Source organism: Dermochelys coriacea, chromosome 3 (genome assembly GCF_009764565.3).
Source record: "Dermochelys coriacea isolate rDerCor1 chromosome 3, rDerCor1.pri.v4, whole genome shotgun sequence".
NCBI classification, from domain to species: Eukaryota; Metazoa; Chordata; order Testudines; family Dermochelyidae; genus Dermochelys; species Dermochelys coriacea.
In genome coordinates this window covers 39,136,924-39,149,931 of record NC_050070.1, presented here as the reverse complement: position 1 = coordinate 39,149,931, position 13,008 = coordinate 39,136,924, and the positions used below count along the sequence as shown (strand labels likewise).

Here is a 13,008-nt window from a genome sequence, read left to right as displayed (position 1 = left end):
TCTATATGAACACTCTTTATGAACTCATGTACATGGATGCTCCTCAGCCTAGCCACCTCCTTCTGTAGCGCTCCCACCTGCTTCTTGAGAGATTCTACCAGCAGACACTCTTCACACTGGATGGTCTCCCCAACCTGTCTTTCAATGAAGGGGAAAGGCAGGCCACAGTCTCTGCAAATCCACAACAGGATCTTGGTAAAGGCATCCAGGGTCAGGTTCCGTGTCCGGATATAGGTGTCGGCGGAGGAGACAGGAGTAGCATTGGCACTGGCCATGTGGTCTTTCCTAATCATAGCTATTATATTATGTCTCCCTCTTACAAACTCTCTCTCAAACTCCTCTGCTGTCCTAATTGCTAGCTGCCCTTGGTCACTTAGACTCTGGCTTTTAAACTCTTCTCTCCCAAGTCAGCCCTACTCCCTCATTAATCACACAGGGGAGGGTGATCACAAGGCTGACCAAAGATGATCAAGGGAACAAAGGCTCAAACAGTCCCCAGACACTATCCCAACTGACACTGTAACTTTAAGTAACCTGAAAGAAGAAACCAAATAGCCAAACAAGCTCACTCACCTCAAGATTAGTACCTGAATCTTGTTCAGCAGGGGGATCTCCTTCTTTCCCTCTTAAACTCTCCTGTTTGCTGTCATGTGTCATACATTAGACTTAAATTATAAGACAGGAAACCACAAGCCCTCCCCCATCCCAGTCCATTATAATCAGACACCTAGTTTCCTTAGTATATATTCAAATTTGCACTAGACTAAACAAAAGAGCACCCATTCCAAGATGCACCCAATGAGTAGTGATGGGACATTGCACCTCCACCACTAGACACCTCTCTTCTGTGGAGTTCCACAAGAATCAATTTTCTCTCTCGTCCAATCCAACATCTATATACAATCCTCTAAGAAAACTGGTCAGATGACATGAACTCAAGTGCCAGAAATGTGCAGATGACAAACAGCTCTACCTATTCTTCACCACTACCTATACCACCACCACCAAAATGTCTTGGATTAGATCAGCTCATGGATGAAAAGCAGCCAGCTGATGCTGAACCTGAGCAAGATAGAGGTGATGTTGTTGGACAGAGAAAAGCATTTTGAAGAGTTTGCAGCCATGATTCAGTCTCCCTTTGGTTGAAAGTACTTTCACAATTGGTCAATTCAGCCTGTAGTCTAGAAGTACTCCTGGATTCCTCACTGATACTACGCTTTCACATAGCAGCATCTGTGAGTAATCCTTTCTATTATCTCTGGGTGCATAGGCAGCCCCGACTATTCTGATGGATGACCTGGCCTTGGCTATTCACACCTTTGTCACTTTCCTGTTGGACAACAGGAATGCAATATACCTGGGAATGAAGCCTTCTGTTCTTAGAAAACTTCAACTAGTATGGAATGCTGCAGTGCATCTCCTCTGCAACGAAGGCTACTGTGAGCACATCAAACCTGCCCTCTGTTCTATACACTGGCTTCCCACAGAATATCTAATCAAGTTCAAAGTCTTGGTCCTTATATTCAACATGCTATATACCTTGGGCCCAAGATATTTAAGAGATCACCTAAATTTCCAGGTAGAAGACTGTGATCAACGACTATGCCCCTCTGGCAGAGTGGATCTCTCTACAACAAGAGTAAAGGAGACAGAATTTTTCCAGAGTCAGTCTGAGACTGTGGAATGAACTCCCCCAAGAAATAAGGACCATCACAGCTCTCACCATCTTCCAAACAAATGTACGACACATTTATTTGATCTTGCACTCTCTAGAAAATATATAGCAACATCTATATTTTAAAAACTTAAACCCCTACCAAAACAAGACACTTCACTGCAAGCATATTTCCCCGAGAAGAGTATGAAATAACCCCCAACATGTTACACATGTGTAATGCATTGAGCAACGTAACTAATGGAAGGTGCTCAAATACTACTGTGATGAATGCAGTATAAGAACCTATATCAGGGATCAACAACCTTTGGCATGTGGCCCGCCAGCGGCTTTCCCTGACAGGCCGCGTGCCAAAGGTTGTTGATCCCTGGCCTATATAGACTTGAGTACCCTTGACAAACTCATGTGGCCTTAAGGAAAAAACCTGCAGAGAGGAGCCAGTCAGAGATACCAGCAGATAGAAACAGAAGCAGCCAAAGTAGGGACTTTGGCATGAGGGGGAAGAGGTTAAAATAGAGCCCATTTAGGACCATCCCTTCCCCCAGAATTGTTCGGGGCAGACTTTACTCCCATACTCTGGGGCACTAGGACCCCAGGGGTGCCGCCTCTGCAGTTCTTCCTAAAGGAAGAGTGGGGGGGGGGAAGGGAAGGGAGAGAAAGCAGCCAGCCAAAGACTCCAGCTGATAGGAGCAGAAGCAACCAAGCAGGGACTTTTTTCACCTTTGGATATTCCAATCACACCTGTAGAAACTTCTCTAACTTTTATTGCCCTGTGATGATTGCTTCTTTCCTCCAACCCTCCCTCTCCCTTGTCTCTTCATCTCAGCCTCACTCTACACCTGCCCCTTCTACCTTCTCTGTTCCCCTCACCCCTTTCCCTTCCTTTTTCTTTCTATTTAGTTGATCCCCTCTCAAGTACACAGACCCTAAAAAATTAGGAAACATAACATATGCAATATCACATAGCTCAGTCTACCTGCGTCTTATACTTCTTTCCCCTGTCTGTCTTGTCTATTTAGATTGCAGTCTTTTTGGGACATGGACTGTCTACTACTCTTGTGTTTGTATGGTGCCTAGCACAATAGGCCCATTCTGGGTTGCCCCTTAGGTATTATCATAATAAACATGATTAATAATAATCTCATAAAATACACAGACTCCAGCCATTACCAGCAGACAACACTACCCTAGCAATAACAAATAATAAAGATTTAATAAATTGCACTAACAAAATCACCAACTATTTTACCCCTACATCCATCTTCTGACATCAGTCGTCAACTATGTCTGTGTGTTGGAGTCACAGTTCACAAATTACTGCATTAATTTCTGAAATTAATTACTTTCAAAATACTTTAACTCAGAGGTGGGAAAACTACGGCCCAGGGGCCACATCTGGCCCTCCAGATATTTTTATCCGGCCCCCAAGTTCCCACCGGGAAGCGAGGTCTGGAGTTTGCCCCGCTCCGGTGCTCCACTCTGCATGGCTCCCGGAAGCAGCAGCAAGTCCCCCCTCCGGCTCCTACAGCTCCCAGGGGCTCCGCACAGTGCCCCCACCCCAAGTGCTGCCCCCGCAGTGCCCATTGGCCGGAAACCACAGCCCATGGGAGCTGCAGGGTAAGCGCCTGCAGACAGGGCAGCGCGCAGAGCTGCCTGGCCGCACCTCCATGTAGGAGCTGGAGGTGGGACATGACGCTGTTTCTGGTAGCTGCTTGAGGTAAGCATTGCCTGAAGCCTGCTTCCCTAACCCTGGCCCGTGCTCCAACCCTCCTGCCCCAGCCTGATCCCCTCCTGCCCTCCGAACCCTGGGTCCCAGCCCGGAGCACCCTCCTGCACTGCCAACCCATTCCCAGCCCCACCCCAGAGCCTGCACTCCCAGCCAGAGTCCTCCTGCCCTCCAACCCCCAATTTGTGAGCATTCATGACCCACCAAACAATTTCCATACCTAGATGGGCCCTCAAGCCAAAAAATTTGCCCACCCTTGCTTTAACTAGAACGGTGAGGAAAAAGGAGCATTTTAAACAAAGGACCAGAGTAATCTAATCTAAATTGTATTTGTTCAGACTTTATTAAACTCAAAAGCCAGGATTTTTATTATTTTCCCTTTCCCTAACCCTACACACAAAATGGATAAACAAAAATGCAAGATAATACATTTTTACATAAATGAGATTGTTTTGTAAAAGTATCTGTAACATAAATGGCTTACCCAACCTATTTCTCAGATCAAATTGGACTCTCTACTGCTTTCTCTCTCTGGTGTAGCCAGGAAGTCATATGACCAATTCAAAGTGGATGTAAAACACTACCATTCTGATCTGGTAGTATTTTATATCTACTTGCCACTAGCATTAACAATTACACAGGGTGCAGAACAGAGAATTTTGCCACAGAGAATTACAGAGGTATGAATTATATTTTTACTCTTTAGACATGGATCTTATCTTACCTCGACCTATCATCACAGAGAAAAGAATCATATAATAAATGGTTGAAATAATAGTGACCCACCACTCATATTCAGTGGCTATCCAATGATGATATTTTGCAAACAACTTTGTCAAAGAGATTCTCACACACATCTCCCAATTTCCCCACTACCAGGTTCTCCAAGTGTTTTAGTTTGCAGGGAACCAGGAGAGGCTCCACAGAGAATAGTTTAAAGAAATGTTACAATTAAGAGCAACTCAGAAGCACGTCACGAATAAACAGAGTAGTTTCAAACAGTGATATCTGTTGCACAAAAGCAACACAGTTTTTACCACAGAGAAACCATTGTGCATATGTAACCCACACACCTCCTGGGCATGGTGTTCTGTCCCCTCTAGTGGCATTGGGACCACTTAATGAGTCAGCTACAGCCTTAGCTAAAAGGCATGTGGCTTTTAGCTCATGCAGTAGACACTCATGCATTTAGTTTCGGCGATCCCAAGTTCGACCCTGCCCACTGACGACTGGGGTCTGTCAGCGTTACACATATGCATACTGTCATGACAGTGTGCGCAAAACTGTGTGTGTTGAAAATAAACTTTCATCCATCTTCATAGTCATCATCTATTTTAAAAAATAGATGATCATGGGCCCCCAATTACACAGAGGCACAGGAACGGGCCCATAGATGCCCCAGTGCCCTCTTTAAGCACCCAATATTAATCACCACCATTTGACAATTGTGGAATCTTGGTAAAAGCTAAAAACTGCAGGTTCTAGGCCAGTGGTGGGCAACCTGCGGCCTGTCAGGGTAATCCACTGGCAGGCTGCCAGACAGACAGTTTATTTACATTTGCATGGCCGCCCGCAGCTCCCTGTGGCCGCATTTCACTGTTCCCGGCCAATGGGAGCTGCAGGAAGTGGCGGCCAGCATGTCCCTGCAGCCCTCACTGCTTCCCACAGCTCCTATTCGCCGGGAACAGCGAACCACGGCCACTGGGAGCTGCAGGCGGCTGTGCAAATGTAAACAAACTGTCTGGCGGCCTGCCAGCGGATTACCCCGATGGGCTGCAGGTTGCCCACCACTGATCTAGGCATTCATCCCTTAAATTCTACCGCTTAAATGGAGAACAAGTCTTGCTGTTCCTATTGCACCAAAGGATTCCAGACACCACATAATAGCACAAAAGCACCTCAAAACTTAGACATGGCATCTAAAGCTAGCTAACTTTTGATCCCAACATCACAAATTCAGCTGCTATTTAGAGAACATCTGGATTATGCTGATGGAATAGGAGAATGCATGCCAATTTCAGGAAGGACTGATTTATATCACTGATTTTAATAACCAGGCAGGAAACCTTAATTTAAATAATCAATTTTATACTTTTGCATTCATACTTTCTATTTATTTTTCTAAAGAAAGTTGATTCTCATTGTTTGCAAAAAGAAGTTCCAAATTATACCTACCAAGGAGGATACACTAGAGCGATACACCCTTATTTAAGCAATTGTATATCTTAATATTTATTATGTTAGAAAATGGTGAATGACACGTTTTTTATTTACTTGATGATTTCATTTTTACCTATCATTTGTCAAGCTGCATTTGAAATTCTATTAAAAATATACAAAACCAGCATTGTAAAATGTTTTTTTTCTTTGTTAAACTACCTTAAATATACACGATAAATGCGGGGAAAACCCTAAATTTATCAAAACTAATTAATGATTTAAACAAATAAAGTACTATCTGTGGTTAATTGAATGGGTTGTTTCTCATAGACTTTAAGGTCAGTAGGGACCATCGTGATCATCTAGTCTGACCTCCAGCACGGACCAAGGAGTCTAACATGTAAACAAGTCACAAGCTCGTACAAAAGCCCATGGTGCAATGACGGTTGTTTCTGGTCATCATGTCCTTCAAGATTTGAAATCGAACAGATCTCATCCTCTCAGACCTCATTTTTATTCACAGATTGGAAGAGGAAAACAAGCTTTTCTTCTTTTTCAACTCCCAGTCCATTTTTCAACTTTGACTGAATTAATCATTGAAATGAACTAGCTGAATAAACTGAAAAGAAGAAAATATTGTCTCTGCACCTTCAGAAGAGACTACTGCTGTCAAAAATTGGCTTAGCTGTTCACCAAAATCTGGTTCCAGGTGCTTAGCCAGTGATTTCTAACAGTTCAGTAACCTTTCTTTAAAACTTTAACAGCAAGCATACTTTTTTAACACGTAGTTTAAATGACCTTAGTAGATTATAGTAAATTTAGTCCTTAATATAGATTGCCATGTTTTCACATTTTAAATAAATGCATTTTTTGTTGTAAAAATAAACCTAAGAAATCTTTTTCAAAATCAACTTTTATCCACCATGACTAAATTTAGGCAACAACATTTGGACAAAGAGGTGCCGATCAAAATTATCTGGACCAACGTAATACGGTTGCCAAATTAGAGTTTTTGCAGGGTTTTTTTAAATCAGGAAGTGTTGAGGCCCAGATTTTTTTTTGGTGAAATAGTAGAAGCAACACTTATTCTCCATTTCAATAATATGGATATCTAATTTGTGGCCAAAATCTGGAAGGTCAGATCAGTATTTTGGGGCCAGATTTTTAAAGTGCAGTAGTATCTGCTATGTTCTGCATTCCAATGAAAACTGAAGGCTTGAAAACCACTAGGATCCCCTAGCATAATGACAGGTTTCAGAGTAGCAGCCGTGTTAGTCTGTATTCGCAAAAAGAAAAGGAGTACTTGTGGCACCTTAGAGACTAACAGAGCCAGAAGAGTACCCAGAAGTCACCTATTACAGGACAGGCCCAACAAAGAAAATAACAGAACGCCACTAGCCATCAGCTTCAGCCCCCAACTAAAACCTCTCCAACGCATCATAAAAGATCTACAAGCTATCCTGAAGGACGACCCATCACTCTCACAGATCTTGGGAGACAGGCCAGTCCTTGCTTACAGACAGCCCCCCAATCTGAAGCAAATACTCACCAGCAACCACACACCACACAACAGAACCACTAACCCAGGAACCTATCCTTGCAACAAAGCCCGTTGCCAACTCTGTCCACATATCTATTCAGGGGACACCATCATAGGGCCTAATCACATCAGCCACACTATCAGAGGCTCCTTCACCTGCGCATCTACCAATGTGATATATGCCATCATGTGCCAGCAATGCCCCTCTACCATGTACATTGGTCAAACTGGACAGTCTCTACGTAAAAGAATAAATGGACACAAATCAGACGTCAAGAATTATAACATTCAAAAACCAGTTGGAGAACACTTCAATCTCTCTGGTCACTCGCTTACAGACCTAAGAGTGGCTATCCTTCAACAAAAAAGCTTCAAAAACAGACTCCAACGAGAGACTGCTGAATTGGAATTAATTTGCAAACTGGATACAATTAACTTAGGCTTGAATAGAGACTGGAAATGGATGAGTCATTACACAAAGTAAAACTATTTCCCCATGTTATTTTTCCCCCCCACCGCACCCCCCACTGTTCCTCAAATGTTCTTGTTAACTGCTGGAAATAGCCTACCTTGCTTGTCACCATGAAAGGTTTTCCTCCTTCCCCCTCCCACTGCTGGTGATGGCTCATCTTAAGTGATCACTCTCCTTACAGTGTGTATGATAAAACCCATTGTTTCATGTTCTCTGTATGTGTATATAAATCTCCCCTCTGTATTTTCCACCAAATGCGTCCGATGAAGTGAGCTGTAGCTCACGAAAGCTTATGCTCAAATAAATTTGTTAGTCTCTAAGGTGCCAGAAGTACTCTTTTTCTTTTTGCGAATACAGACTAACACGACTGCTACTCTGAAACCAGTACCAGACTGAGGCTTTTGTAGCACTCACTGTTGCACTGAGCTGCAATAACATCTTTTTAGTTTGTATGTTTTTGCTGAAGTACTAGCCGATAAATTTGTTTTGTATTTAAGCTGTCTAATTTGCAAAGTGGGGACCAAAAACTAGCTAGATCCACATTCCAGCAGGTCCCAGAGCTGAGTTTTTATGGCACACTCATGCCAAGATGTACTGGGACCACAGAGTTATTGATGCAAGAGTAGCAGCTAACTTAGGACTGGTTTACACTTCAGAGGAGAAGGGGGGAAAAAAATCGATCCAAGTTACATAACTTCAGTTCTGAGAATAACGTAGCTAAAGTCGACGTGCCTAATCTACTTACTGCAGTGTCTTCACTGGAGTGTGTCGACGGGAGATGCTCTCCCATCGATTCCCCTTGCACTTCTCGTTGGTCTTACATTGACCTAACTCTGTAAGCATCTACACTACAATATTGCTCCTGCTAATGTAAGTCACCAACTACATCAACTTAATAACTTCATCTCTGTTAGAGGTGTAGCGCTTAGGTCAATGTAGTTAGGTCAACGCAGTGTTAGCGCAGACACTGCGTTGCTTACATTAGACTGGCGGCTGATAGGGTTGCTATCAACTTGCTACTCGCACAAAACCAAACACCCTTGCCCCGCTCCTTCTCCAAGGCACCACCCCCACTCACTTCATCCCCTGCCCCCCGGTCCCTCACTCTCACTCACTTGCTCATTTTCACTGAGCAGGCTCAGGGGGCTGGGGTGCAGGAAGGGGTGAGGGCTCTGGCTGTGAGTGCGGACTCTGGGGTGGGGCCAGGGATGAGGAGTTTGGGGAACAGGAGGGGGCTCCGGGCTGGGGGGGTGGAGCCAAAGTGTTCGGAGTATGAGAGGGGAACTCTGGACCAAGGCAGGGAGTTGGGGTGTGGGAGGAGGTACAGACTCTGGGCAGGGAGTGTAGGTTACAGGGTGGGACTAGAAATAAGGGGTTAAGGGTGTGGTAGGGGACTCTGGGCTTGGGCAGAGAGTTGGGATGTAAGGGGGTGAGGGCTCTGGCTGGAGATGCAGGCTCTGATGTGGTGCCAGGGATGAGGGATTTGGGGTAGAGAAGGGTGCTCAGGGCTGGGACTGAAGGGTTGGGGGGGGATCAAGGATGGAGCAGAGGGTTGGGGCATTGGGGGCGTTTGAGGGCTGCAGCAGGATGTGGGCTCTGGAGTGGGGATGAGGGGCTTGGGGTGCAGGAGGGTGCTGCAGGCTAGGATCAAGAGGTTCAGAGGGAAGAGGGGGGGATCAGGGCTGGAGGAGGGGAGCGTGGCACATGGGTGCAGGATCCAGGCAGCACTTACCTTAAGCAGCTCCCAGAAGTAGCAGCATGTCCCCCCTCTAGCTCCTAGGCAGAGGTGCAGCCAGGCAACCCTGCCCCATCTGCAGGCACTGTCCCCCACAACTCCCATTGGTCACAGTTCCCATCCAATGGGAGTTGCGGAGCATACCCTCCCAGCCCCTGGCCACCCCAGTGCCTAGGGGCCTGGTGGCCTCTTCGGGGAGTAGCCCAGAACTAGGGCAGATAGGGAGCCTGCCTTAGCCCCAGGCCCCGGCTGCACCTCCAACCAGGCTTTTAAGGGCTCCGTCCAAAACCGGATGCCTGGCGACCCTAAAGTAGACTTGCCCTCATTCTCCATCTAACCAGTGAAAATAGGGAAGGTAAGACCCAAGGAACCACTGTCGTTCCCCGGGGCTGAGAACACAGCAGCGTCAATACTCACTGCTTGTAACACCCTCCAAAGGCTCCTGGCTGCGGCTTTACAGTACAGGAGAGAGAGCGCGGCCAGGCCCAAACTCGCCCTCTCATCACTGAGTGCGTGCCTGCGTGCAAGGCGAAGGAAGGACCCCTGAGAGCTGCTTACCTGGGACAGGTGCAGCGGGGGGGGGGGTGTCCATTCAAGTGCCTGATTTTTACACACACACAACCTCCAACGCCATGAGGGGTGTATCGGTTGGAGTGGCTGGTCGGTCGCCTTTGCCTTTGCCAAACTCTGAGAGCATATTTTTAAATTCGTTTTATTCCCCACCCCGCTTCCCATCAGGCATAAACAAAAGACAGCTTTAATGAGTGGTGCCGCAAAGCGCGGTGAGGTTTGCACGACAGTCCGGAGAAGGAAAGGACCCCCCCCCACCTTACCCCCTCCTGCTTTGGTGCTGCCTGGAAAGAAAGATGGCGGCTGGGGAAGCAAAGTCTGTGCTCTTCGTGTGTCTGGGTAAGTGCGGGGTGGCCGCTCAGGCAGGACTGGAGCGGGGACGTGTCCCCAGGGCTGTGGTGGGAAGGGGACAGGGGCTCCTGGGGGTTGAGGCACCCATGGTTGGTGGATGGAGAGAAGGCCGTTCCCGCCTCGCTCCAGGACAGCCGCAGGAGGGGTGGGGAGGGAATTAGCAGGGGCCCTGCTGAGAAGGGGATAGGAGTAGAGTCCGTCCTCCGGTACCCTGAATAGAGTCTCCCCTCCCCACCAGGAAGGAGGATAAGGTAAGTAGTTCAGTGGGAGGGGGATGGTTCTTGCAGGGGGAGGATAGATGTGCACCCTGAACAGGGGAGGCGCTCCTGTTAATGTAATAAACACTTCTGGTATCTCCCACCCACCATCATTCCCCTTCCTAATCTATTTGCCCACCCCAACAAGCTGTTATCTCTGTGTGGAGGACTTGGTACAGTGTCATAGTAAGTGTAACACCAGAGTGTGTGTTCATGTTTAGTACCTACCTACCAAAAGTTGCAGAGAAGTTACGATACATTCAGTATTTTCATTGATGAGTTGGCTAATGGGACAAAGAGTATGCTTATAAAATTTGCATGTGACACCAGGCTTGGAAGGGTTGCAAACAAATTGGAGAATTTTCTGAAATCAACAAGATGAACATCAGTGAAGAGATGTGAGAAATATTTCACTTAAAAAGGAAAAATTAAATGTTTTATTACAAAATGGGGAAAAAAACTGTCTAAGTGGTGGTACTGCTGGAAAGGATGTGGGAGTTAGTGGATTACAAATTGAATATGAGTTAACAATGCAATGCAGTTGTGAAAAGGGCTAATATCTTTTTGAGGTGTATTAACAGGAGTGTCATATGTAAGACACAGGAGGTAAGTGTTCCACTCCACTCTGCACTGGTGAGGCCTCAGCTGGAGTATGGTGTCCTGTTCTGGACTCCACATTTTAGGAAAGATGTGGACAAATTGGAGAGAGTCCAACAAAAATTATAAAAGCTTTAGGAAGTCTGACCTATGATGAAAGGTTAAAAAAACTGGGCATCTTTAGTATTGAGAAAAAGAACCGAGAGAGAATCTGATAGATGTCTTCAAATATGTTAAGGGCTGTTAAAAAAGGACTATTTTTAATTTTTTTTTTCTCATGTCCACTGAAGGCAGGACAAGAAGTAATGGGTTTAATCTATAGTAAGGGAGATATAGGTTGGATATTAGAAAAAAACGCCTAATATAAGGCTGATTACGGTCTGGAATAGGTTTCCAAGGGAGGTTGTGGAATCCCCATCATTCTGAGGTGTTTTTTTTTTTTTTTTTTTTTTTAAAAAGAACAGGTTAGACCTGTCAAAAATGATCTAGGTTTACTTGGTCCTTCCTTGGTGCAGGGGGCTGGACTTAGATGACTTCTGATGGTGTCTTCCAGCCCTATATTACTATGATTCTGTGAGTCTGGCTACCTGGCCTTAAAATCTCCCTGATGCAGTGGAAGATGAAGACTTGTCTTCTCAAGGATCATTTGTTAAATTATATCTGTGTTATGGAACCATCAATAAATATATGCACACAATCTGTTTTGCATTTGTAATGATAAATAGATATTCATTACACAGCAAATTACAGTTTAGTGCTTGATAATGTCTTCTGTCTGCAGTAAATAAAACAGATAATAACCATTAATGGAACACATCTAGACTGTAACCTCTCTGGGGCAGGGACATGGCTTACTCTGTGTGTCTAGTCCAGTGTTAAATAATAATAGAGAAACTTGGGAATGGAGAGAATAAATCATATTTGCTATTTTCAGGGAAGAATGAACAAAGTCAGAAAGTACAAGCAATGGAGTGAAATCGCTGTAATGTTGTCAACTCCCCTGGAATTTCCCTTCATCTTATATTAGCTACCCAAAAGAGTTGGTGCCATATGACAAGGACTGAATGATGTGGGAAACAGCTTTCTTTTTTTTAATAAATGCTGACCTGTCAAAGTTTCATTCATTTAAAGTATTTTAAGATTGCATTGAGCTTTCCTTCTGCCAGTGTTAGGTTTTGCTGTGTTTCAGCAGTTATCTAAAATTTCCCTGTGCCCTAAAAAGTAATCTTGATACATTAGTATAATTTTAAGTATATGTAATATTTTTTATTAAAAAGAATAAAAACTGAGCCCAATCAATTCAAAAATATGATTGTTATTTTTAATACCCATTGCAAATATCTGAAACTTCCAGTACTTCAAGTGTTCAGTTGTTTGAAGGGAGAGACAGCCTGTCATTTCTGAAGATATCCCATATGCACTTGAGAGTTGATTCTAGAGAGTACAAGGATTCATGTGAAGTCAGGTTGTTTACTTCTACATTTGTTTTGAAAAACTAATAGTCAAATATTCACTTAACATCTGCTTTCTATCTGTAACAAGAGAAGCAGATATTCATTACACAGCAAAATATAATCTACTTAATAGTTGCATAATTAGATTGCTTCTGAATTTTTTCCTACCACAGAAGAATAAATGAAGTATCCAGCAACATAAGAAACCCAAATACATAAAAAGGAATTGGAACTGAGAAGAGGTGAACAAGTTGCAGTTTTTATTTAATTTAAGAGAAGACATTTTTAAAAAAATTACTTTTTACACTTATATAGTATCTTTTGTTGTAGGAGCTCACCCATTAATTTACCTACACCAATGCAAACCTTTAATATGTATGTACTGCACCATTCTAAAGTGGAGGTTACACAAATGCAGTTTACTCTGGTAATTTCAGATTAAATTGCATTGGTGTAAATTCATCTTTATAA

The 13,008-nt window shown here is 44.3% G+C and overlaps 2 protein-coding genes across 3 annotated transcripts in view; one reads left to right on the top strand and one right to left on the bottom strand.

Annotated features, from left to right (window-relative positions):
• The window catches only part of SH3YL1 (SH3 and SYLF domain containing 1), a 104,979-nt gene extending 95,111 nt beyond the window's left edge, over positions 1-9,868 (bottom strand). The window contains exon 1 of the mRNA XM_038396480.2: positions 9,726-9,868. Coding sequence (XP_038252408.1) covers position 9,726 — 1 coding nt within the window. The 5' untranslated portion in view covers positions 9,727-9,868. The remainder of the gene's footprint in view (positions 1-9,725) is intronic.
• Positions 9,869-10,044: 176 nt separating this feature from the next.
• ACP1 (acid phosphatase 1) overlaps positions 10,045-13,008 on the top strand; it is a 31,602-nt gene continuing 28,638 nt past the window's right edge. The window contains exon 1 of one of the 2 annotated variants that reach the window (XM_038396487.2): positions 10,045-10,217. In XM_038396487.2, the coding sequence (XP_038252415.1) occupies positions 10,175-10,217 (43 nt within the window). In that variant the 5' untranslated portion in view covers positions 10,045-10,174. The remainder of the gene's footprint in view (positions 10,218-13,008) is intronic. The other variant, XM_038396485.2, reaches the window with a different exon arrangement.